Genomic DNA, 24236 nt, shown 5'->3' with positions numbered 1-24236 from the left:
CCTACACTAAGGGGAACCTGCAATGAGCATGAGATATCCCACCAACACAAGACCCCACTTGCCTCACTGCTGAGAAAGGTCTCTGGAGTTGGGCAGGGATAAGGAGGCTTTGGCTAGAACCTTGTGGATATGTACAGATCTCCCTACAAGTAACAAATTACCTGGAGGGAAAAAAGCTCTAAGGTTTAACTCAAAAGACTTGGAAAGGCTTGCCAGGTCTTGCCAGGGCCCTGTGCTCTGAACCTCCAGGCACTTCTCCAAAAAGGACTTTTGCTAATTTGCATGATTTACATATTAGTCCGTACATCTTTTCCCAAGGGATGAACAGGGTTAGAACTTGAGCGCAGAGGCAGGGGGGAGAGTTGTATAGTAAAAACACTCGAAACCACTCAAGTAACAAACACCTAATATTTATTAATAAATTAGTATACTTGAAGGCATTTTTCTGATATCAGTTCCTCACCACTAAGCCCACCCACACAAAGGCAGTCCATACCACCTTTGCATTAGAGCCTGACAGCTGAGCGTTAGAGGGCAGGTTGATAAGTGAGAGCATAGTTGCAAATTCATCAGACAAGAGTTCTTACAGCCGCAGCCATTTTTAATTAAAGTGATTGAATGAAGACGAAAACCCAGCAAGGCCTTGAGGGCAAACTGGACCTATTGACCATGTGTATTTAAAAAAAAAAAAAAAATCTTTCAAAGCAAAGCTGGGCAAAAGCTGCCACTGACACTCAAGGTTGACGTTCCAAGGTGCAACAGAGGTGTCCCTAAAAAGACAAAGATCAAGTTCTTTGGTGGCCCAGGTGTCAAGCCACTGAAACAGCAAGCCCTGATGACTCAAGAACGTCATTCTCCAGCCCAGAGCATATTAGCATTAAGAGGAGCACAAGTTACCAAGCAGTGTACGGTGTCCAGATGAAAACCATACAATCAGCGATAGATAGTGTGGTCAAGTTTCAGCCATGAGTATGAACTATACAAGACATGAAAAAGATAGCTCGAAGTCTAATCACATTACAGTAATCAAACAGGGTCTTGAATACCCTCGGTCCTTAAGAACACTTGTAAAGGCCAAACAGTAAGATAAAGAGAAACAAAACAAAACCAAAAAGTAGGTGCGGGTGTTCAAAGACTTATATCTGCTTATAGAAGTCACAAGATGCCATTATGTTTTTACGAAGTTAGGAGTCTCAGAGCCCAGCATGTGGGAAAAGTCACACTGCGTTTACCTTAAGTTTTTAAAGTGCACAGAACAGTTTTGAAAATATGTAAGAAGGCAAAAATGGAGAATATGTGGAACTTAAAAAAACTTTAGTGGTGGGCATTTTCCAACAGTTATACATTGAAAAGGCTTTATAAATTCACTTTCAAGAAGAGGGGGGAAGAAAAGAAAGTCCCCAAACCCCAAACTCAAGCACCGGACATAGACTCTGTGAAACACATACATACGCGCGCACACCAGAACGCAAAAGTCGGAAACAAAATGAAACCACCCTGTCAGTAGGTCGATTTCCAGAATGCAGTGCCCCTGTGTTCTACAATAGGTCGGGAAGATGGCTGTACACAGAGTCCAGGAGGGTCTGGCTGGCTTCTTGGCTCTTGACCCCAATGATTTCAAAGAGCCTGTCCAGTTTGTCCTCAGCCTGGGGGATCTCTTCAATCACTCGCAGCTCCTCGGGGTTCAGGATATGTAGCATGTCATCAAAGATGGGCTGCAAGTCACAGGGGTCCAGGCGGACCTGCCGCAACACTGTGTCCTTCTTTTCTGCAGGGAACAGAGGCACAGAGAAAGACAGGTGAGAAGACTGTATAGAAGGTGAGGAGCTGCCCGCACTCTCAGCCTGTTGCTTCCCTCTAACTGGAGGGAGTGACCTTCTGGTACATTTTAAACAATACAAGCATCTTTATTTGTATGGCACACAAGGACAGTCAGCAAGATTTTCGGTGGTGTGGTGACCCAAGTCTGTAATCCCAGCACTTTGGGACATCCAGGCAGGAAGAGGAAGGAGTTCAAGACCATCCTCCAGCCTGAGCTACATGAGACCCTGCCTATAAAAAAACAAAAACACCAACAGGAAAAGATCTGCTTAAAGGAAACGAGGCAAAGACCTACTTGAATGGCTTCTTTTAAATTTTTTGTTTGCATTTTAAATCGAGAGTATATTCATGTGTCTGTGTGCAAATTTGCACATGAATGCAGGTACCCTCAGATGCCAGAGGCATCCAATCCTCTAGAACTGGAGTTAGAGGTGTTTGTGAGCCACCCGTTATGGGTTTTGGGAATAGAACAGAGACCCCCGGCAAAATCAGTCTGTGCTCTTAACCTCTGAGCTATCTCTCTAGTCCCCTTGAATGGATTCCTAATGCGCCAATGTGACAATGATGTGTCAACAATGTGACTTCAGAAACTTAGACAAAAAGTGTTGACACACTTGTGAACAAAAGTCCCAAGCCAGTGTACTCTGCTTTTCTCCCTTTAATACTTAAAAAAAAAAAAACCTATTTTTTAATGTTTAAATTCATGCATCTAAGTGTATATGCCTGTGTGAGTTTATGTGCAGCACATACAAGCAGTGTCCAAGGAGACCAGGAGAGGGCGCCAAATCCTCTGGAACTGGAGTGACAGGAGGTTTGTGAACCATCTTGTGGGTGCTGGGAACTGAACCCAGGTCCTCTGCGGTAGCAGCAAAAGCACTTAACCACTGAGTGTTTCTCCAGCCCTGGCATTGCAATGCTTCAAAAGCAAACCACTGAGAGACTAAAGGAACTTAAATGAGAAAATGTTGCTTCTTGGGCCACGCTTTGTGGTGAAGAATCGCAACTTCCATTAAGAATCACCAAACACTTTCTTTACAACAAATTAAATTTATTATAAAGAAACAAATTTATTGTAACATAAATTACAGTGAAAATATTTCATGTATAAAATGAATTAATCTAAATATGTAAAGTATATGGAACATGAGGAATCTTAAAAATGAAATACAGCATAAAATCTATAAAAAGACTCTTCACTCAAATGTAATTAAGAGTTTCCTAAAAAGGAAACTTCTGACAAAACTGTCACTGGTATAGTGTGTAATCAAATTCACAAGCCTACTAAGGCTGTGTGAGGTAGCCCATGCTTAGAATCCCAGCATTCAAGGAGGCAGAGGCAGGAGGATCATAGAAGGTTCCAGGCCAACCAGGTCTACACAGAGAATTTCAGGCTAGCCAGGAACACATTGGCAAACCCTGTCTCAAAACAAAACCGATAGATTATCCACCAATTTATAGTTCTTTGAATTTATTTTAATTTTAATATTTTTACAGCTCATGTATCTCAGGCTGTTCTCAAACTCACTATGCAGCTGAGGAGGACTAAATTTTCCTTTGATTCTTTCTTTATTCTTTTGGTTTTTTTTTTTTTTTTTTTTTTTTTCTTTGAAACAGTCTCTCACTATGTAGCCCCAGCCTGGCCTGGAACTCAGATCTGTCTGCCTCTTCCTCTTCAGTCCTTGAACTACTAATACATTAGGAATCCATTCAGGGGGACTAGAGAGAGAGCTCAGAGGTTAAGAACGCAGACTGATTTTGCCGGGGGCCTGTGTTCTATTCCCAGAACCCGCACCAGGTGGTTTAGGAACACCTGTAATTCCAGTTCTGATCCCTTGAGGGATTCAAAGCATGCACCACCACACACAGCTGACTCTGAGTTTCTTACAAGTGTTAGGATACCGACTGGTGCCACCATGCCCTGTTTTGTGGTACTGGGTTTCATGCACACTAGGCAAAGCACTTTACCAACTAAGCTATTGCCCTAGCCCCCAGTCTATTATGCTGAAAATATGTGCAATCTAGCTTAGAGTGAATTTTAGGATCAATTCCCAAAATTAAAACTACTTCTGGCCGGGCGTTGGTGGCGCATCCCTTTAATCCCAGCACACGGGAGGTAGAGGCAGGCGGATCTCTGTGAGTTCAAGGCCAGCCTGGTCTCCAGAGTGAGTGCCAGGATAGGCTCCAAAGCTACACAGAGAAACCCTGTCTCGAAAAACAAACAAACAAACAAAAAAACAAAAAACCCTACTTCTGGCCTAGTGGTGCATGCCTTTAATCCCAGCATTTTGGAGGTAAAGGCAGGCCCATCTCTGAATTCAAAGCCAGCCTGGTCTACAGAGTGAGTTTTATGAAAGCGAGGGCTACATAGAGTAACTCTGTCTTGAAAAACAAAACAAAATAAAGAATAAACCAAAGAAACAAACAAACAAAAACTCCTTCTGACTCCTCGGATGGGTTATATTATTAATCCTTAGACCTTGCAAGTGCGGTAAGTAATTTTTTTAAAAACAGCTATACCGCATTATCAGATGTCCCCTGAAGCACACATCCGGTAGCATGCTGAAGACAGACGGTAGGTAATGGTATGTGTGAAAACTGGCTCTGGGACAGAGCTGTAAAGACTTTCTAGGTGTGTCCATGTTAACCAGTGGAGTGGCTTCCTTAACCGGCCCTGCGATTGCCTCAGCTACAGATGGACTGCGGAAGTGGCCAGGGAGAAGGCCCCAGGCCTCCGAGATGCTGTTACCTTTGGTAATAAAGGAGCCGTTCCTGCTCAGTGCTGATGAGCCACTGGATGTGGAGTCGCAGCGCAGAAGGGGTTCTGACTCGTCCACGAAGAAGCCCTTGTTCTTGTCTAGAGGGGAGGGCTCCACTGTCAGGAGAGTGGAATTCTCAAGTTTCATGTTAGGACTGGGAATGGGGCTTGGGCTAAGAGGACTGGGGCTCATGGGGAGAGCCAGTTTGTCAGTTTCCAACTGTGGAAAGAAAAGAATTTATTATATATGTTAAAATTGTATAGAAAGAAATTGAAATCAAACCCTACTCCCTTAACATTTTGTTCCATTTAATATTTTTGATTCTCCCATATTATATATATATATATATATATATATATATATATATATATATTATTTGTTGTTATGCTGTTAGTAAGCATATACACACTTTTAGACAGTGTCTTACTATGTAGCCCAGGCTGGTCTTGAACTCACAGACTGACCTGCCTCTACTTCCTAAGTGCTAGGAATAAAGATGTGTGCCACTACACCCTGTTCCAACTAATTCTTAAACCTTTTCAGAGGACATGCGAAGCCACGTGTGGTGACAGACCAATTTGGGGTTTGAGGATAGCCTGGGCTAACAAGAGTCTATCTTAAAAACAAAAAACAAAGCACACATGAGTAGATAGCGTAATATTAAAAAAACGAGGAGACCTGTAAGGTGATGTGTGCCTGTAATCCCAGCTCTCTGGAAATGGCAAGTTTGGTACCAACCTGAGCAACACAGCAAGGTACTCTACCTATGTTTTAGCTACTTGTCTTATTGATGGGATAAAATTCTCTGATGAAAGCAGCTTGAGGGAGGAAGTGTTTATCCCAGCTCATAATCCAAGGCACAGTCCACTGTGCTGGAAGGCAAAGCAGCAGCAGCTTCGGTGAGCTGGTCACACAGCACCCAAAGTCAAGAAGCAGAGAGCAAGGAAGGCAGGAATTCTAGTGCTGGCTTTCCTTATGCAAGCCAGGAACCCTGCCTTGTTAAGATGAGTCTTTAGATGGTGGTTCATGCCTAGCAATATGGAAGACTGAGGCAAAATGGCAGTCCTGGGGCTGGGCTGGTAGGTTGCAGGCTGCCCTGTGTGATTGTGGTCATGTCTCCTTAGGAAGGAAGGAAGGAAGGAAGGAAGGAAGGAAGGAAGGAAGGAAGGAAGGAAGGAAGGAAGGAAGGCAGACAAAATGATGGGTCTTCTCACATTAGTCAACGTAGACATGCCAAGAGGCCCATTCCTGAGTGATTCTAGATCCTGTCAAGTTGATAACAGGAGCTGCCACATTCGCCAAGCTGTTACCTGAGGGGAGGGGAGCTGGACACAGGCAAGAAAAGCTCAGTCTAAACTTAAATCCTAACAACCAGAAAGAGCCTTAGATAGTGTTCAAATGTTCCCCTCTGCCAGGAGCTGAGGACTTCCTACCCCAACACCATGCCTCAGACTATGACTCCAGACAAGGCCATTTAAGAACTTATTAAGAAAAAGAGGTCATGGGGTGGGTCCTAATCCAGTATGACTGGCATTCTTAGTAAAGACAGAGGACACAGGCATCAAAGGGGAGACCTATAAAGGCTCCCAGATAGGGGGAAAACAAGCTGCTGTGTTGAAGACACCCATTTTTGGTGCCTTGTCACCTCAGCCCTGGTAAACTGTAACAGGTCCCCAGACCTTAGTATGACTGACACCATGATGGAAGTACCATTCAGACTTGGAACCTAGCACATAGGCTGCAACACCGGCCAAAACTAGAACAAAGACCTACTCCATCGAAATCCATAGCTCCGGGAAAGTCCCTAAATGTACTAACCTTGCCTTTTGGCTTCTGTAGTTCCTGTTCTGGCTAACTGCTCTTGTCAGCTGAGGTGTGTCAACCGAGGGTGGGGGTTTGGTTCTGAAAAGCTCACCCTGAGAAAGGCTTGAAGCTGCACTTGGGTACCAAAACCTAATGTTGTCCCTGGCCACTGGCCGGTTAATAAAGACTTTCTACTGGCTTGAACCTGTGTCTGGGTGATCTTCTCTGGTGGACACACCTCACAACAAAACTAATACAATAATCCCAAACAGGTATAAACTTCATTCGGGAAATGTGAAATATCTTCTTTATTTATTACATAGTGTGTATATATGTGTGTAGGGGGGGGGATATACACGCTAGTGCAGGCTTCCACAGAGACCAGAGGGGGGTGTCAGATACCCCAGAGCTGGAGGAGCAGATGAGCTACCTAACGTGGGTGCTGAGGACCAAAATGAGGTTGTCTGCAAGAGGAGTGTGTGCTCTTAACAACTGAACCATCTCTCTAGCCCCTCCCTTTTCTTTTTAAAGACTTACTTTTTATTTATGCATCTGTGTGTGTGCCGCAGGAGTGCACATACTTATGAAGGTTATAAGAAGGTGTCAGATTCCCTGGAGATGGAGCTATAGACAGTTGTAAGCCATTCAACATAGGCACTGGGAACCAAACTGGAAGAGCAGCAAGCACTCTTAACCACTGAGCCATCTCTCCAGCCTCAATTGCGTGAGTTCTGAAGGTCCAACAGGCATAGAGCAAAACTAAAACCAGACCTCAGGTGTGTGCACTATTACTTTAACTAGGCAAACATGTGTTGCATTTGTTTAATTATGTAAAGATGTGTTGCTGTTTCACCTTGCCTGCCTAAGGCACCTGATTGGTCTAATAAAAAGCTGAACAGTCAATAGCTAGGCAGAAGAAAGATAGGCAGGGTTGGCAGGCAGAGAGAATAGGTAGGAGAAATCTAGGCTTGCTGGAATGAAAGGGAAGAGAGAAGGGTTAAAGAGAGGGAGATGTCTGGGACCAGAAGCCAGGCAGCTGCCAGACAGACAGACATGGAGGAAACAAGGAAGTAAGATATACAGAAAGAAAGAAAGAAAAAAAAAGCCCAAAACAAAACAAAGAGAAAAAGATTAAAAGAAGAGCTAAGATAAGGCCAAGCCTTCATAACTAATAAGTCTCCATGTCATGATTTGGGAGCTGGTTGGTGGCCCTATAGGAAGCCTGCTATACTCAGGTTTCCTGACTTTCACTTTAAGAGACTGATGGCAGAGAAGAGGATAGCAACCCTAAGACGGCAGAGACCATGCTGCTTGCTTTCCACAGTGGAGCCAGAGCAGAGCCAGAAAATGAGCAAATAAACTGGACAGTTCGGATGGAGACAGCTAAGTTCCCACCACTCTGCCTGCTCTGTGAAGAATAGTTTTAGAGACTCGAGAAGCCAGGAACCTGGATAGATACTCCTACAGTTTTGCAGCGAGAGATGACCACGGCTTATGCCAGGAACGTGCAGTGGGCACCGGGGCATGGATACAAGGTATAGGCTCACTTTATGGGTGAAGAAATCAAAGCCCAGAGAGGGCACACAGTTACCCCAGGAAAGCCAGTGTTCATTTCAAGTCTATTTAACCTCTTCATTTTATGAAATGCTTTAGAACTCCATCAGGCACTTACAGTTTCCCCTAATCCATTGACTTTATGCTTTTATTGACTTTCCTGGTATAAGGGTTATTACTGATTGTTAGGTTGACAAGATCTAGGATCACCTAGTAGATAAACCTCTGGGAATTCTTGTGACTGTCTGTAGATTGGCTTGGCTGAGGTGGAGAGCCACGCCCTAAATGTAGGAACTGTAACTGGCTGGAAGACAAAGGAGACAGTGGGGTAGAGATGGCTTGGAAGTTAAGAACACTGGCTGTTCTGCAGAAGACCAGAATTCAGTTCCCAGCATTCACAAGAGCTTAAAAACCCAGCTCCAGAGGATCCAATGTCTTCACAGGCATCCTCACACACGTGGTATACACACATACACATATACACACAAACATAAACTAAAATGAAATACATGATTTTTAAAGGAAGAAGAGCGCTGAGCGCTGGCGTCCATTTCTCTGTTTCCTGACTACAGAGGCAGTGTAACCAGCTGTCCTAAGTTCCTGATGCCATGGCTGGACTGAATCCCCTTGAACTATAAGTTAATATAAATCTTCTTAAATTGCTTCTCGACAGGTATTTGTCAAAGCAATGAGAAAAAAAAAAAAAAAACAGCTAATATAGCCAGCATGGATGACCGTCCAGGTAGCAGATGGCCAGTCACACAGGACAGTGCTCTTGGTGACCATCCTGGGAACCTTTGTCATTCTCTCAGGCCCTTCAGACAGTGAGATGCTGTCAAGCTCTCCAGACAAAACACTGACTCCAATTTCAAATGGATACATTCAAGACTTATGTAAGACATGAAGCAAACATGCCCACCTCTTTTACCACTCTTCGTGACTGAGACATTTTTGCAAGTGATTGAAGATCCACCAAGGTGACCGATGCTTGCACACTCCTGACATTCTAACAGGACATTCCCGTAAACCACCACCGACAGCTGGCTGTGCTTCCAGAGCTGGTTAACAGGAATCCCCAGAGGGGCCTTTCTGATCCCCAGATAAGAGTTATGCATAGGCTTTGTGTTTTAATTCAGCAGGCCCTGGCATAGGGTGCTGTTCTCTGAAAATGCATGCAGTCACTCATTCATGCCAACAACGTTCTTTGTGCCCCCAAGTGACAAAGAACACTTGTCTACATTCTGGTTCTCAGGGACATCACACTGGTTGACATGGCCCATCAATATAGAACACTGTTCTTGCTTTTTAAAAAAAGAAAGGAAAGAAAGAAAGGGCTTCCCACCCACAAATTGTGCCAACAAAGAAGTCCACCCACCTATTTCCTGCACCCATTTAAAACTTTCAATCTTTATTTTCCCAGCAACTTTGCTAGAAGTTGGAAAGTTAAGTAGCAGACTTCCAACATAATTGCACAAGGTGCTGCACTGAGTGAGGCATCTGTAATTAGCAAGAACCAGGTGACTATGAAGGTGCCCGTGAATGCTTCTGCATCATTGCACTGCAGCTACCTAGTTAGTGTAGCTGGAGCCAGAGACCACGTGACTGGAGCTGCCAAGTTAGTGTGGCTGGAGCCAGAGACCATGTGACTGGAAGTACCTAGTTAGTGTAGCTGGAGCCAGAGACCACGTGACAGGCATCCTTCTAAAACTCCTCTCTCTGGCTTTGGGTGGCTGGTTGCATTTGGAATCCATCTGGAAGTTATTTGCATTTTTCCTGTAAGCTCATAGAAACGTCTTTTGTCCTTTTACCCAATATTAACAACAGCTCCCAAAGCTGCTTTGTAACCCCGTATTAGGTATTGTGCTCCCTGGCATATCTCTAACAAAGAACTGGATCATCCAGCTCTGTGGAATGAAACAGTTTACTCTATTCGTTATGAAAGTTCATGATTTGGTGTTTTGAGTTCATAGCAACAAAGAGCATCGATAGTAAGATGGCAATATTACTTAAAAGAGAAGGTAAGTCCTTTTTTTTTTTTTTTTAAAGACACAATCTCATATACCCCAGGCTGGTTTCTAACTCACTATGCAGTGGAGGATGACCTTGAACTCCTGACCCTCTTGCATCTACAGTGGGGATTATGTAGTGAAGAGAAATCAAATCCAGGGCTTTGTGCATATTAGACAAGGGCTCTACCAACTGAGCCACATCCCAGGCAGAGAAGACTCCAAACCAAGAAAGCTAGATTTCCTTAAAAGAAAGTCTCATCATCTTAAAAAAAAAAAACTCTATGCAAAAGCTTTGTAAAAATAATCACAAAGTAGAGTAACTTAATTTATTCCTTAAGCGTCTTCGGGCTGTCCAAGTTCTCTGTGGGAGCATATTAATTTTATAATGGGAAAACAAGGCGTGTTATTTTTAAAAGCATCCCTACTGATAAGTATATTTTTCCTTCTGCTAATTTGAAGCTATTGTGGCTGTGGCAACTTGTATTTATATCGGGTTGAAAAACAGGACTGCTGGCAGAGTGTCTCTTTAGCTCCGTCCCTGTACGTTCGTGAAGTGCCCATGGATAAAAACACCCCCATCTGACTGAAGAGAAGAAAGGACTCTGGGAAACCTTGGCCAGGAAGGAAATGTGTCCACCAGATACTTGTTGCTTCGCCAGAAAAACTAGAAAACCGTGGTTCTTTTTGCTTTAAAGCTGTCAAATAAGATAATCATGAGTCAATGTGAGAACGAAGGGAGAGCCAGAGAGACAGATGGAAAGAGGACGGAAAGGGCAAAGGTGAGGAAGGCTCTCCAGGCAGTCCTAAGCAGAACAGTGCTATTGAGTGCACTTCCAGAACACGGTATTTTGTTTGGCCCAATGAGTCCTTGGTGTTCTCCCTGATTAGCCTCCACACAGGTACACTTAGTGCTTTCAAATGCTTATTACAAGTGGTAGGGAGGGCAGATAAACAGCCGCTCTCACCTTACAGCTGAGTCAGCCCTATAGCCCCATGGCTCTGTGGTTTCCTCTCAGAGTATCGGGAGCACACAAGGCAAAGAGTCATTGAATCGGATTTAGTAAACACAGCAGAGTCTGGGGCCTGAGCAACTCTGGGCTCTGAGGACAGTGACAGTGCACCTAAGTTATGGTGACTATTTTCTTGTCCCATTTCCATAGAGTTCTTCCAAGTTATGGTGGGTGACCATCTTCTGGTCCCATTTCCCTCCCAATTCCAAGCTGAGGGGCCCACGCTATGTCCTCAACTGGAAACCTCCACTGCTCTTCTGAAGGTGGGACAATCCCTCCCCAGCCAGCCTTTCCAGGTAAGGCCAACTGGGAGGGCACAGTGTTCCTTAGCTTCTGGGGAGTGAGCCACAAACACCAAAGGAAACCCCTTCTACACCCTATTCATGACAAAAGTGGTACTGAAGTCAAGGAAGAGTTTGAGTTGTCTAATGGTCTTCCCACCTGGCAGCAGCACCAAGCATCCTCTGCGGGCTGTAAATGGAATGGGTGCTTTTCCTAACCCCATTGGCACTTCCCCAGCATGCATTTCCTAGTCCCCGTTTAAATGCTCAAGAAATTAAATAAAATTAAAGTTTCAAAAGTACCAGAAAAACCACTGCGAGGGAAAAAGGAGACATCCCATTAGCCAGCTGTGTGGTCTTAGAAAAACCACTGCCCCCATTAGACCCTGTTCCTTACTTATTTCTAAACTGAAAAGTGTAGGTTAGGTCACCTCTAAGTTGCTTCCATCCAAACTGTCTTATATGCTACTTATTTTATTGTTACCATTTCATTCTCTTAGCCCTCAGCCCCCACATGACTCAATCCCTTTCTCCTTGCCAAGTTATCCCCAATTAGTTCACTGAAATAAGGTTTACCAGAGTTATTGTCAGTTACTACCCAATTACGATCTCGCTGTCATTGCACAATCTGTACTCACAAAATGAATTAATGACTTTAATTCATCAGTGATCCCCAGAAATGAAGCATTAATTATGCAGCCTGGGTGCTCCTTGTCAGACTGGCATTTCCCACATGGGTATCAGCATGCCCTCTTCTCTGTGACCAGCCATTAGCCACAGAGGCCTGGTGGCCTCTCAGGAGGTTTCTGATGCACAAAGACTGTCCTTCCCTCCTAGTGTTCCCTCCACATCTCAGGTGGCACCACCAAGGAAGGGACGTTCTCGGCTGGCTTGTGAAAATATCGTTTTAATAATGGTTTCAAGGACACCTTTGATAATCCCACCTGAAAGTCTATTGAATGAGTTGAACAGCTTGCCACCCAGATCCTGTAAACAAGAAGAGACTTTAAGAAATAAGCCATACCTAGGGCCAGAGATATAGCTCAGTTGGTAGTGTGCTCGTCTAGCTTGGTGCTGCTGCCAGGTGGGAAGACCATTAGACAACTCAAACTCTTCCTTGACTTCAGTACCACTTTTGTCATGAATAGGGTGTAGAAGGGGTTTCCTTTGGTGTTTGTGGCTCACTCCCCCAGAAGCTAAGGAACACTGTGCCCTCCCAGTTGGCCTTACCTGGAAAGGCTGGCTGGGGAGGGATTGTCCCACCTTCAGAAGCCCCTGGGTTTGACATTCAACACCACATAAAACTGGACTCAATGGCATATACCTGCATTCCTAGCACTCAGGAGGTGGAGGCAGAAGTTCAGAAGTTCAAGGTCAACTTTAAGAGGACCCTGGACTATAAGAGACCTTGTCTTTAAAAAGAGGTGAAGAAGGAAGAGGGGAAGCCAAGATGACTCTGTACAGCCTGCCTATAACCCGATGCTGAGGAAAAAGACCCCACGGTGCTTAGAGAAGGTGAACGCTGTACACTCATCGCCAGCAATGCATGAGCAGGAGAAGCTGCCCTGGCTTCTGGGTGGCGGAAAGGTGGATTAGAAGGGGCTGCCAGGGCATGGAACGCAACAGTGGTCTTACCCTCTGGCTGAACAGATGTCCTTGGATGGAAGGATGAATGAAGCATTCTGTAAACACCACACACTTTGATTGAGACCAATAACTTGTTTTTTATTTGAAAATATTTCAGATCCCGGCAGACCAGTGATGGATCAATTAAGAAAAACAAACAAACTGAATTTCCACTAAAGATTTATCTCAAGGGAATTACGGTCACAAATAAATATAAAATGACAACTATGTGGGGAGTGTGATGTTATCTTAAGCTTGTTTACCCTGCCGTCCAGCTGCTCATGTCATGAAGATGAAATTAGATTTCAAGCCATCTACAGATCCATGTAGGAATCCCAGCCTGAGCTCCATCTTCTTTACCAGGTCAGTATTTTGTAATATCTGACTCCATCTAAATCTGTGGGTCCTTATGTTAGAGAACAAGAACTCAGACAATAAATCAGTAAAGAAGTTAAATCCAGGCAGGGCTGGAGAGATGGCTCAGTGGTTAAGAACACTTGTTGATCTTGCAGAGGACCAGAGTTCGAGTCCCAGCACACATGTGGTGATTCACAACCGTCTGAAACTCCAGTTGCAGATGACCCAATGCTTTCTTCTGACCCTCACGGGCACCAGGCATGTATGAGGTGCACATAGTCATATGCAGGCAAAATATGCTCCCACACTAAATAAAATGAAAATTAAAAAGGAGTTTAAATCTGCATGCTCCTAGGATTTCAGATAAAAGGGGCAGGGGAGTTAGTAGCCAGATCATTAAAAAAAAAAAAAAAAAATATCGGAATCCACTCCCAACTTCATAGAATGAAGAATGCCTGCTATAATGACTTCTTCATAATCACTTGTGAAAAAAAGGGCCATGCATTGAAAGACAGCAAGTAAGGGTTTATGGAAGATTTGGAGGGAGGAAAGGGAAGGGGGAAATGATACAATTATATTAAAATCTCAAAAACCAAAAGAAATAACAAGAGCCACATCCTTTCAGAGGGCTAGGTTTTCTTTAAATCTTAAATGAGAGGAGAGAATAATTAAAAAAGAAAACTTTTATTGTTACGTGCGCGCGTGCATGTGTGTGTGTGTGTGTGTGTGTGTGTGTGTGTGTGTGTGTGTGTGTGTAGGGTTGTGATCCAGAGTTACAGACAGTTGTAAGCTGCCTGATGTTGGTCCTGGGACTCAAACTCAGGACATTGCAGAAACAATAAGCTCTGTGAACCACTGAACTCTCTCTAACCCTGACAATGACTTTTTCTTAAAAAGATTTTACTTATTATGTATATGATGTATTCTGCTTCCATGTCTATCTGCACACCAGAAGAGGGCACCAGATCTCATAACTGATGGTTGTGAGCCACCATGTGGTTGCTGGGAATTGAACTCAGGACCTCTGGAAGAACAATCAGTGCTCTTAACCTCTGAGCCATCTCTCCAGCCTCCTGGCAATGACTTTTAAACCCACGCTTTTGAACTGCGGATTCTTGTTGGACCCAACTCAGAAATAAACCAAATTTACTGAACAATTTTTTTTTCCACACAAAAAGTACATAGACAGAACTGGCATGATGCGGATTCCCAAGACTTTGAGGAAAAGCTGGTCAGTTATTTGATATTTGGAGTCACAGGAATGGGAACATGGATTGGAAATAGCCACATATACAGAGACAATGCAAGTATGTTGAAATAAAAAGAATTGTTGACAAGCCTCATATTTTTCCTTCTTTCTTCCTCTCCAGCTCAGCCCAGACCTCAGGAGACAAGTGAGGAGATATATTTATTGCATAAGGAAGGAACCACACTGACTTGTACAGTCTCAATCACCAATTAGCAGGCAGGCAGCACAGGCCCTCTACATCTAACTCTCCCTGGGGTCACGGAAGGTCATGGGGTGGAGTAGGAACAGGAACACAAGCCAGGGTGGGCCTCCCAGAGAACTCTCAGGCAAAGCCACAGCTGAAGCGTAGATGTCTATCCAGGGACTCTGGGAGCCAATGCAAGGAGACAGCATCAATTTACCCGCCATAGAGAGAAACTCAGTTAACCTGGCTAGCCAATGCCTAAGGCCACTGGGAAATTATCTGAAGAGACAATCCCACTCACCCTGATTAGTTGAGGTCTGGGACAATCAGTCAAGATTTTGTTACAACTCAAGACTGCACAGAAGGTAGCCAGGGGTTAAATGACCATGGTAGATCGAATCTTAAAACCAGGTAGTTATTGTAATGTTGCGCCAGTATTGCATTCATGAATTCTGACCATTCCTAAGAGTTAGTTTTAAAAAGGGACCCCAAAGATTACATTTAACTCAAAGTGTGAACGGTCAATCTTTGCCCTAAGCAAAAGAATTCTTCCTGGGTGCACAGAGGGAAAGCTGCAGGAAGCCACAAGATGTGCTTCAAAAGCTGCCAAAGCTGGTACGAACCAGCTGGCTCCAGAAGGAGGGAGGGAAGAAGAGGGGAAGGGCCCCGCCCAGCTGCAGGGGCGGGTGTCTGCAAGTTGTCCTGGCTGCTGACAGCAATGGTACTGCTGTTACAGCCCTGAGCTGACTCACTGACGAGCTCTCTCAAGAATAAAGGAAGTGAAGATGAGAGTAAATGGGCTTTCTTGGTTCTCAGCGATCGGGAACCCACTCACATCTTTGAATATTATTGCCAAGCTCAGCACCATCAGGACACTGGGAGGTCATGTTGCTGGAAATCAGGGGTTCCCCTCAGTGCAGACTAGACAGTTCTCACCATGAAAACATACTGCACAAACTTTCCAAAAGCTTGCCTGAGGACCTGGAGAATAAAAAGTAATTTCACTGGAAATAATGCCCTGAAGTAAAAAGACACAAGTTTGTGTTTGTTGGTAACATTTTATTTTATTTTATTATTTTATTTTATTTTGGGACAGGGTCTGTCTATGTAGCTCTGGCTGTCCTAGAACTCACTTTGTAGACAAGGCTGGCCTTGAACTCACAGAGGTCTGCTTACCTCTGCCTCCTAAGTGCTGGGATTAAAGGTGTGTACTACCACGCCTAGCCCAAGTAAGGTTTGGGGTTTGTTTGTTTTTAGAGTTCTCCTTTTTTTTGTTTAAAATATATTTGATTGATTGATTGATGGATTGATTGATGGATTGATTGATTGATTGTGTGTGGGGTGGGTGTGTGTGTAACACACACACATCCAACAGCGATCATGTGGGTGTCAGAGGACAGTTACATGAAGTTGGTTCTCCCCTTCTATCATGTAGAGATGGAACTTAAGTAACCAGGTTTGGCAGCAGGTACCTTTACCCACTGAGCCACTTCTGAGACCCTCCCATCCACCCAATTAGGTTGAGTTTGACAGATTAGCATTGCTTAGTATTAGTATTCATTGAGTCTTGCGCTGTTGTAACCTCAACACACCCAGTTTCCACCCTAACAGTGCCCCTCTGAGACTTCAAGTTTTCGGCTGCTCAGACCCTGCCCCCACAGAGGTTAACCAACGTATCAGAATTTCTGCATACTGTTCCTTGAGTCTATATGTACACAGTACCACAAGCAGGAACAAACAGTCTCAACCTGTACATTCTCGAGGTCAGTAGCCAGAGCTGACTCACTCCTTTGATAAGTGTGGCGATGTCCACAGCTGACCTCACCTGTTCTGGCGTCCATGTGGCTTTGACTCTAGCTATAGCAAACCTCACCAGCTGTTCACATTCTAGGATCTGCATCTCTCCGAATGTATAAGCGTGCGTGTGGAAGGGAAACATTCCAGAAACCAGAAGGACACATGCATAACACCATGCCCTTTCCTCTCTGAAGCTAGACATCTGCATACATTTGAAGTCCTCGGTCTGCTTTCTAATACCAACTGACTTTTCTCTTACTCTGTGCAAATTAGTTTCTGAGGAACTTAGTCCTGTGCTGTAGTCAATCTCCTCTAGCTGTATGATGTGCACCATCATAGATCGGAACAGCACACAATGTTCACGATTCAAAAGACGACATACAGGATTCCTGTGGGGGTCTGGGGGCCCTCGCTGAAATGTATGCCAAGTGACCCAGGATTCCACTTTTGGGAAGACTTATGTACATCTTCTGTGTTCTCTGCCATGTTCAGGGGCACCTCTCCTACAGATGGGATTACAAATACACAAAAATAGCACCCCACAGCTATTAAAATAATAGCAATGAATTATTTTAATGATAGATGATTTATGCCCTTTCTGACTCACTCCTAGAAGCAAGTGGATGGTTCCCCAGTTATATTTACGGGAAAAATCAAAGCGATGTTGTCTGTCCTTCAAGGAAAACCTTGGAATTAACAGCTATACAATAAAACCTACTTGAGACAGGATGTGATTTCCTCAGGAGCTAGTGACTGGCTAATGACATGAGGTTGTAACAGACCTAGGGACTGATTCAAAATGCCTGGCCAAGCTGGAAGCCATCAATTTATCTCCATATGTGTTTGGACTTCAAAAAAAAAGAAGGAGAAGAAGTAAAATGTGTTCTCCAGTCTTGAGAATTGATGATGAAAATAACCTTTTTTTCCTAATAAAATTTTTTCTATAATATCAATTCTAATTTCCTCCCAGTGAACTTTTGGAGAAAGCCAGTGGGGCTGTAGATTAAAAGGATGGAAAATGTCATCAGTAATAGACTTAGCCTTTGGGGGATATTGAGTGACTCTCTCTGGAGAGAAAAAAAAAAAAGGAAGATTTTTAAAGTCCACTTTAATCTCTTCATGGCAGTTTCAAAGAATATAGTCTAAAAATTTGTTCTACATACCTGTCTTTCTTACAGACATGCCAGCACAGTGGGGATAATCCCCTGGTTTGTCCTTTGCTACTCTTCAGGGCATGTCTCAGTACCAGGAACGGTGCTCAGCACCTAAGGGACACTGGGTTAATGTTTACTAAATAAAGTACCTGTGTAAAAACATCCTACCCATCCAAAGCAATGGCAACAATATTATAATAATAGTAATAGTAAAAAGTGTGCGTGGGGGTACACTCAAGTGTTATAGAGTGTATTAAGACTGTTTCTGGGCTAGAGAGCTAGCTCAGCCAGTAAAATGTAAATACGAGGACTTGTATTTGTACTCCCAGAAGTCACATAAGAAAAGCCAAACCCTGAGTTCCTTGGCCAGTCAGCCTAACTGAATCAATGAGTTTCAGGCTCAGTGAGACTCTGGGGCACACAATAAAGGTGGGGAGTGACAAGGGAAAGTCACTGACATGGCCCTCTGGCCTCTCTAAGAAGGTGTGAATACATATATGTGTTATTGTGCAAACCACTCCAATTACAAAGCACATACAACACACAGCAGGGAGGAGGGGATGGGTAGAAAACAAAGAATCTATTTTCTGGCTTTTCTTCTCATGATCTTTACACACAGAAAATTCAATTTTCATATTTTGCTGGTTCTATGATGCACATTTTAATATCCAGAAGCAGGGCTGTATCCTTCAACTACAACTGGTAGTGTTTTTATTTTGTTTTCAGGGACACACACTAGTGCATCTTACAATCAAGCCAGGATCCAATGAAAAACAGTAATAGTTAGGAACTACGACCCCTACATACACTGCTCCCTGGGCACAGGTGTGAAACATTCTGATATGTGATGGATGGGCACTCAGCAAATGCTGCTCCCTTGTTTCACAGTTATGAGTTCATTGTTCGAAAAGAAAAGAGGAGAGCCACTATGATCCATGTCAAGCACACCACCGGGTGCATACACCCCTCTAGTTTAATTGAGCTTTACAAAGCTGTCCAGAAGAGGCATGGGGATAGAACTGGGCTTGCCCAAGGTCACATAGGGAGAGTGGGAAACAAAATTCAACTCTAACCAAGAAAAAGCCCAAATCTTGGATTTATCCATCCCCATTACTTGTTATTCACTTTGAAGCCCTGCATTGGATGTGGAAGGGACACTGAAACCTCACTCTTTGTACCTTCTGGAAGACTTGATATGAGCCACGGAAAATGGCATGTAAGAGAACACATGTTTGCAATGACGAAGGGTTGAGGTATGCCTATTGTGAACAAGCAAATAAGACTACCTGCTAGCAACAAGAGAAGTCTCAGGGAAGAAGACCAAAGCACAGTTCTGAGTGAAACCAGGATCCCGAACTCTAAGATGCACAAGCATTCATCAGCTGTGTTTGGACCAAGAATACCGCCCGATGCTATAAACTCACACGCACATTTCCAGTGTAACATCTGTTTGTGCCAGTGATTTGGAATCACCAATCCTTGCACGTTTGCCTTCATCCTGGAAAGGAAATGCTTTGAGAGGCTGGGACCACCTTTCTTCTTCACTTAGTTTCAGGCAAGCATCGAGTACACACAGCACTAGTGTGAATAACTGTATGAAACTTCAGAGAGCATTTTTGTCTCTTGTTTTGTTTATTTGTTTGATAGGTTCTTAATATGCATCCCAACATAACTGGGGAGCCCTGGCTGGACTCAAACACTCAGCAATCCTCCTGTTTCAGACCCTTGTGCTGGGATCACAGATGTGAGCTACTATGTTCAGCTGAGACTTTGATACAGGGTAATAAGTAAATCAGCGTGAAATGCCACTAAAAGTCTAAAGTCTATTATCCGACATGGCTCCTCCTTTGTGCCCCATAGCCAGCAACATGAAACACACCTGAGCCTGCATATGTCAGCAATCCCTCAGCACTGTTCTCTCACTGCCCTGGAAGTTCCCCAGAGCCCACAGCCACGCCCTGTGATTAAGGGACGTCCTTAAATGAACCTCCATGCTTTAGTGACACAGCAAAGGGCAGGGGCTAGAGCCACGAAAGTCTGGCTAACAACTTGGATCTTAGGTCCTTAAGCCTGAGGACAATAAATTCTATTTTCTAGAAAATTAACAACAACAATATAAGAAAACAAACAAACAAACAAACACAAGAACAACTTCATTTGAATCCCTAAACAGCCAACTGAAATGTACAGCTGGTATTTGCCTCAACTCATGCTCACCACATTTCTGAAAATAGCTAGTCCCATAGATAAGGACAGCTGCATCCTGCCGATTGGCAGCCAAAGTCAGGAGCTGTGGCCCCCTCAGCAGCCAGAGCAACAGTGTCCACACCAAAGGGAAGCCCAGTCCATCCCTAGCACTTGGGATCCTCCCAGCTGCTAAAGCAATGACACCCAGTATCTAACGCAAAGGCTACTATATAAGACCAAGAGGGGGACTGGAGAGAAGTTAGGAGGGAAAGGGGAGACATAAGCATGGCCAACCACTCTGATCCGGAGAGGGTTAGTTCTCCTATGTGGTTTCACAGAAGCCAAAAATTCCCTAAGGACAAGGAATCATTCAACAAGTGGCAGTTAAGTCACAGAGTAGTCCCACCTACCTGACGTCACTTGGCAAAGAGGAAGAGAGTCAGGCACCCAGGCTCAACTGCCCTGTACCCCCCCCAATCACAGCAAGCAGCTGAAGTCACACTTCGGACTGGCTGAAATGGCAGTGCTTCTGATCATTCTTTCCTCCCCCCTTCCTCGCCTCTAGCCTCTGCTCCCCTTCCTTGCCTCTGTCAACAGAATCACGCTGTGTTAGCCCAGGTTACCCACAAATCTCAGCCCTCCTGCATCAACTGCCTAAGAATCAGAGGATATTGTACTACACTTAAACTTTCTGTTGTATTTGTTTATTTACTTTCGTTTTGTGTGTATGAATGTCTGCCTTCATGTGTGTATGTGTGTCTGGTGCCCGCCAAAGCCAAGAGGTACCAGGCCCTATGAAACAGGAGTTAAGACAGTATAAGCCTCCAATGAGGGCGCTGGGGCTGTTAAATGCTGACACATCTCTGCAGTCCTTTAATTTTTCAATTTTATTAAACACTGGGCAGTGGGGGCCCCCACTTTTAATCCCAGCACTCGGGAGGCAGACGCAGGAGGATCTCTGAGTTCAAGGTCAGCCTGGTCTATAGAGTGAGTTCCAGGACAGCCAGGGCTATACAGAGAAACTTTGTCTCAAAAAACAAAAACATAGCAAAACAAAACAAAATATTGTTGTTGTTTTAAAACAGGATCTCTCTATGTAGCACTGACTGTCCTGGGAGTCAATGTGTAGACCAGGCTGGCCTCAAACTCAGAGATCTGCCTGCCTCTGCCCCCTGAGTTCTAGGACAGCCAGTGTTGCATGGTGAGACCCGGTTTAAAAGAAAAAAGTCAAAGTAAAATAATAAAAAGGTGTTGGCACACAAATTAGATTATCAGATCGTTCCAGAACTTAGCCGCTAATCATTGCTCTCACACCGTATTTTGTACCTCCAGAGCATGACAAGTCAGTACTTCAGTCAATTCTGATAAGCATTTTTCAAGGTGTGAAGAGTGTGCCCTTGAATTCCCATGCAAATGTATGGATTTCTCCTAAGGAGAATAAAAGTATAGCCCCTTCTCTGCCCCCACACCCCACCAAAGCAAGGGAAGAGGATTGTAATGAAAAGAACAGAAAACAAATATTGCATTCACTAAGCCTATCTGCATTCACAAGGGGCCAAAAATAAAAGTAGGGGAAAAAAATGAAAACGTGAGGCAAAAAGAAAACAGAAATTCAGCTAACCAATATCATTTCTCTTCTCTTGAGAGCCAAGAAGGAAAGTGTTATCTCCACGCACACTTTTGTTTCCTTGCAAGGGAAAACATTCCAACCAGCCCAGGAGCACTCGTTCAGGCAGGAAGGAATAAATATTTACAGTTAGCTGGATTTTCTAGTTCTTGGCCACTGAACCCAGGCAACCCCACCTTGACAGACTATCCACTCTCAGCAGCCTCGAAACCTGGTGAGCCTCCCTGCCCAAAACTGTGTGACCCCAGCCTTCAGGATTTAAAAGGTCCATTATGAGTGTGAGTTGGAGCTGGCTAAGAACAAGTTGGGAAGTCATTAACTCTAAAAAGAAATAAACATACATGGACTGCTTTCTGGCGACCATTCCATATTCATCCCCAAGGCAACCCATGAGCATAGTATTTTATCACAAAGAAAATGAGGCAGAGACGCACAGTGGTTTACCAAGGGTCGTCAGACTGACTACACCAAGGAATTTAGCCTGTCACTCATCTCCACACTTTGTTCTGACCAGAGCCTTAATGGTTGCTTCCACAAACAGTGTGTACATCCACCCTCCATCCTCCTGGACTTGCTCTCTTTGATTACACAGGTCTGTGTGAGTTACTTCCAGTCAACCGTAGGTTCCCTTGACGGTCTCACTCATCTGAGGGGCTCAAAGTGCCTGGCATGGTACTGTGCTCATACATCTTAGATAGTAGAGATCTAGAGATAAAATCCACATCATCTCCTTGCTACTCCAGCAGGAGAAACATAAGCCCAGGCATTGAAGACACCGAAAGAAAGCAACTAGGAAACCAAGCTTCTAATTCCTTGCTATCCCTCAAAACTATGGTGAAATAATATTCTTCTTTTATCAGTTATTTGCTTCTTTATTTGGTGGGGAATATTCCAGATAAAGAGTTTACACTGCCAAAACTCAGAAGTTTTATTTAGACAAAGAGGAATAATCCAGGTAGATGTGGAGGCTGCAGAAAGTCACCAGAGAAGGTAAAAGGCCAAGGGGCTCACCACAAACCCTGACTGTGGAAGGACATGCTCACCATACTTTGCCCGACAGTGATTGCATAGCATGAAAATTCTTTTTATTTATATATTTGATTGGTTGGTTTTTCGAGACAGAGTTTCTTTGTGTAGATTTGGAACCTGTTCTGGAACTCTATGAGTTCCAGGCTGGCTGCAACTTAGAAAGATCCCTCTGCCTCTGCTTCCCAAGTGCTGGGATTAAAAGCATGCACCACCATGACCAGATCAAGTCTGACTTTTTAAGTGTCTTCAGGGGATCTAAACTTTGGACCCCAGGCTTGTGTGGCAGGTACTTTACTTACTGAGCCATCTTCCCTGCATCAAAGACAAGTTTCCATTGGAGTAAAAGGCATAATAGAGACATAACATGATTTAAAATGCCAGAGTATTACATTTTTTTGTTTGTTTATTAAATAGCTTGTTCGTGGAAGAGGTGCTGGTTGGATGGCTTAGTAGATTAAAGCCCTTGATGCACATTCAAGAACTGGAGGTCAGTTCCCAGTAGCACACTGGGCAGCCCATGACTTCCTGTAGTTCCAGTTTCTCGGGGGTGTGTATACACACACACACACACACACACACACACACACACACACACACACACACGCTTTTAAAAAGAATTTAAACAGATGTGAAAAAAAACCATTCATCTTTAGCTATCATCCCACTGCTTAGCTACTTCTCTCAGATGCACATACATGCCTGGAAGAAAAGATGCGATTCTGGAGGATGTAGGTTCAGTTTAGAAATTGATCTTAAAATCAGGGACAAGACAAGCCTGTCCTCTCTCTCCATACCTCTTCAATATTGTCCTTGAAGTTCTAGCTAGAGCAATAAGACAACAAAAGGAGATCAAGGGAATACAAATCGGAAAGGAAGAAGTCAAACTCTCACTATTTGCAGATGATATGATAGTCTACATAAGTGACCTGAAAAACTCTACCAGGGAACTCCTACAGCTGATAAACACCTTCAGCAAAGTGGCAGGATACAAGATTAACTCAAAAAAATCTGTAGCCCTACTATATACGGATGACACATTGGTGGAGAAAGAAATCAGAGAAGCATCACCCTTTACAATTGCCACAAACAACATAAAATACTTTGGGGTAACACTAACCAAAAAAAATAAAAGACCTATACCATAAGAATTTTGACTCTCTAAAGAAAGAAATTAAAGAAGATACCAGAAAATGGAACGATCTCCCATGCTCTTGGATAGGTAGGATCAACACAGTAAAAATGGCAATCTTGCCAAAAGCAATCTACAGATTCAATGCAATCCCCATTAAAATCCCAATACAATTCTTCACGGACCTTAAAAGAACAATTCTCAACTTTATATGGAGAAAAAAAAAAGACCCAGGATAGCCAAAACAACCCTGTACAATAGAGGAACTTCTGGAGGCATCACCATCCCTGACTTCAAGCTCTATTACAGAGCTATAGTCCTGAAAACAGATTGGTATTGGCACAAAAATAGGCAGGTAGACCAATGGAATAGAGTTGAAAACCCTGATATTAACCCACACACCTAAGAACACCTGATTTTTGACAAACAATCCAAATTTATACGATGGAACAAACAGAACATCTTCAACAAATGGTGCTGGCATAACTGGATGCCATGTAGAAGACTGCAGATAGACCCAAGCCTATCGCCATGAACAAAACTTAAGTCAAAATGGATCAAAGACCTCAACATAACCCCTGCCACACTGAACCTATTAGAAGACAAAATGGGAAATACCCTTGAATTAATTGGTACAGGAGACCGCTTCCTGAACATTACACC

General features: G+C 43.8%; 1 protein-coding gene across 2 annotated transcripts in view; it reads right to left on the bottom strand.

Annotated features, from left to right (window-relative positions):
* Positions 1 to 394: 394 nt before the first annotated feature.
* Positions 395 to 24236, bottom strand: part of Tnfrsf21 (TNF receptor superfamily member 21) — a 74699-nt gene continuing 50857 nt past the window's right edge. For both annotated transcript variants that reach the window (XM_027387469.2, XM_027387468.1), the window contains 2 exons: positions 4568 to 4796; positions 395 to 1768 (listed from right to left, as the gene is read on the bottom strand). In XM_027387469.2, the coding sequence (XP_027243270.1) occupies positions 1539 to 1768; positions 4568 to 4796 (459 nt within the window). In that variant the 3' untranslated portion in view covers positions 395 to 1538. The remainder of the gene's footprint in view (positions 1769 to 4567; positions 4797 to 24236) is intronic.

This window comes from Cricetulus griseus (genome assembly GCF_003668045.3).
Source record: "Cricetulus griseus strain 17A/GY chromosome 1 unlocalized genomic scaffold, alternate assembly CriGri-PICRH-1.0 chr1_1, whole genome shotgun sequence".
Classification (NCBI taxonomy): Eukaryota; Metazoa; Chordata; class Mammalia; order Rodentia; family Cricetidae; genus Cricetulus; species Cricetulus griseus.
This window is presented reverse-complemented; position numbering and strand designations above follow the sequence as displayed.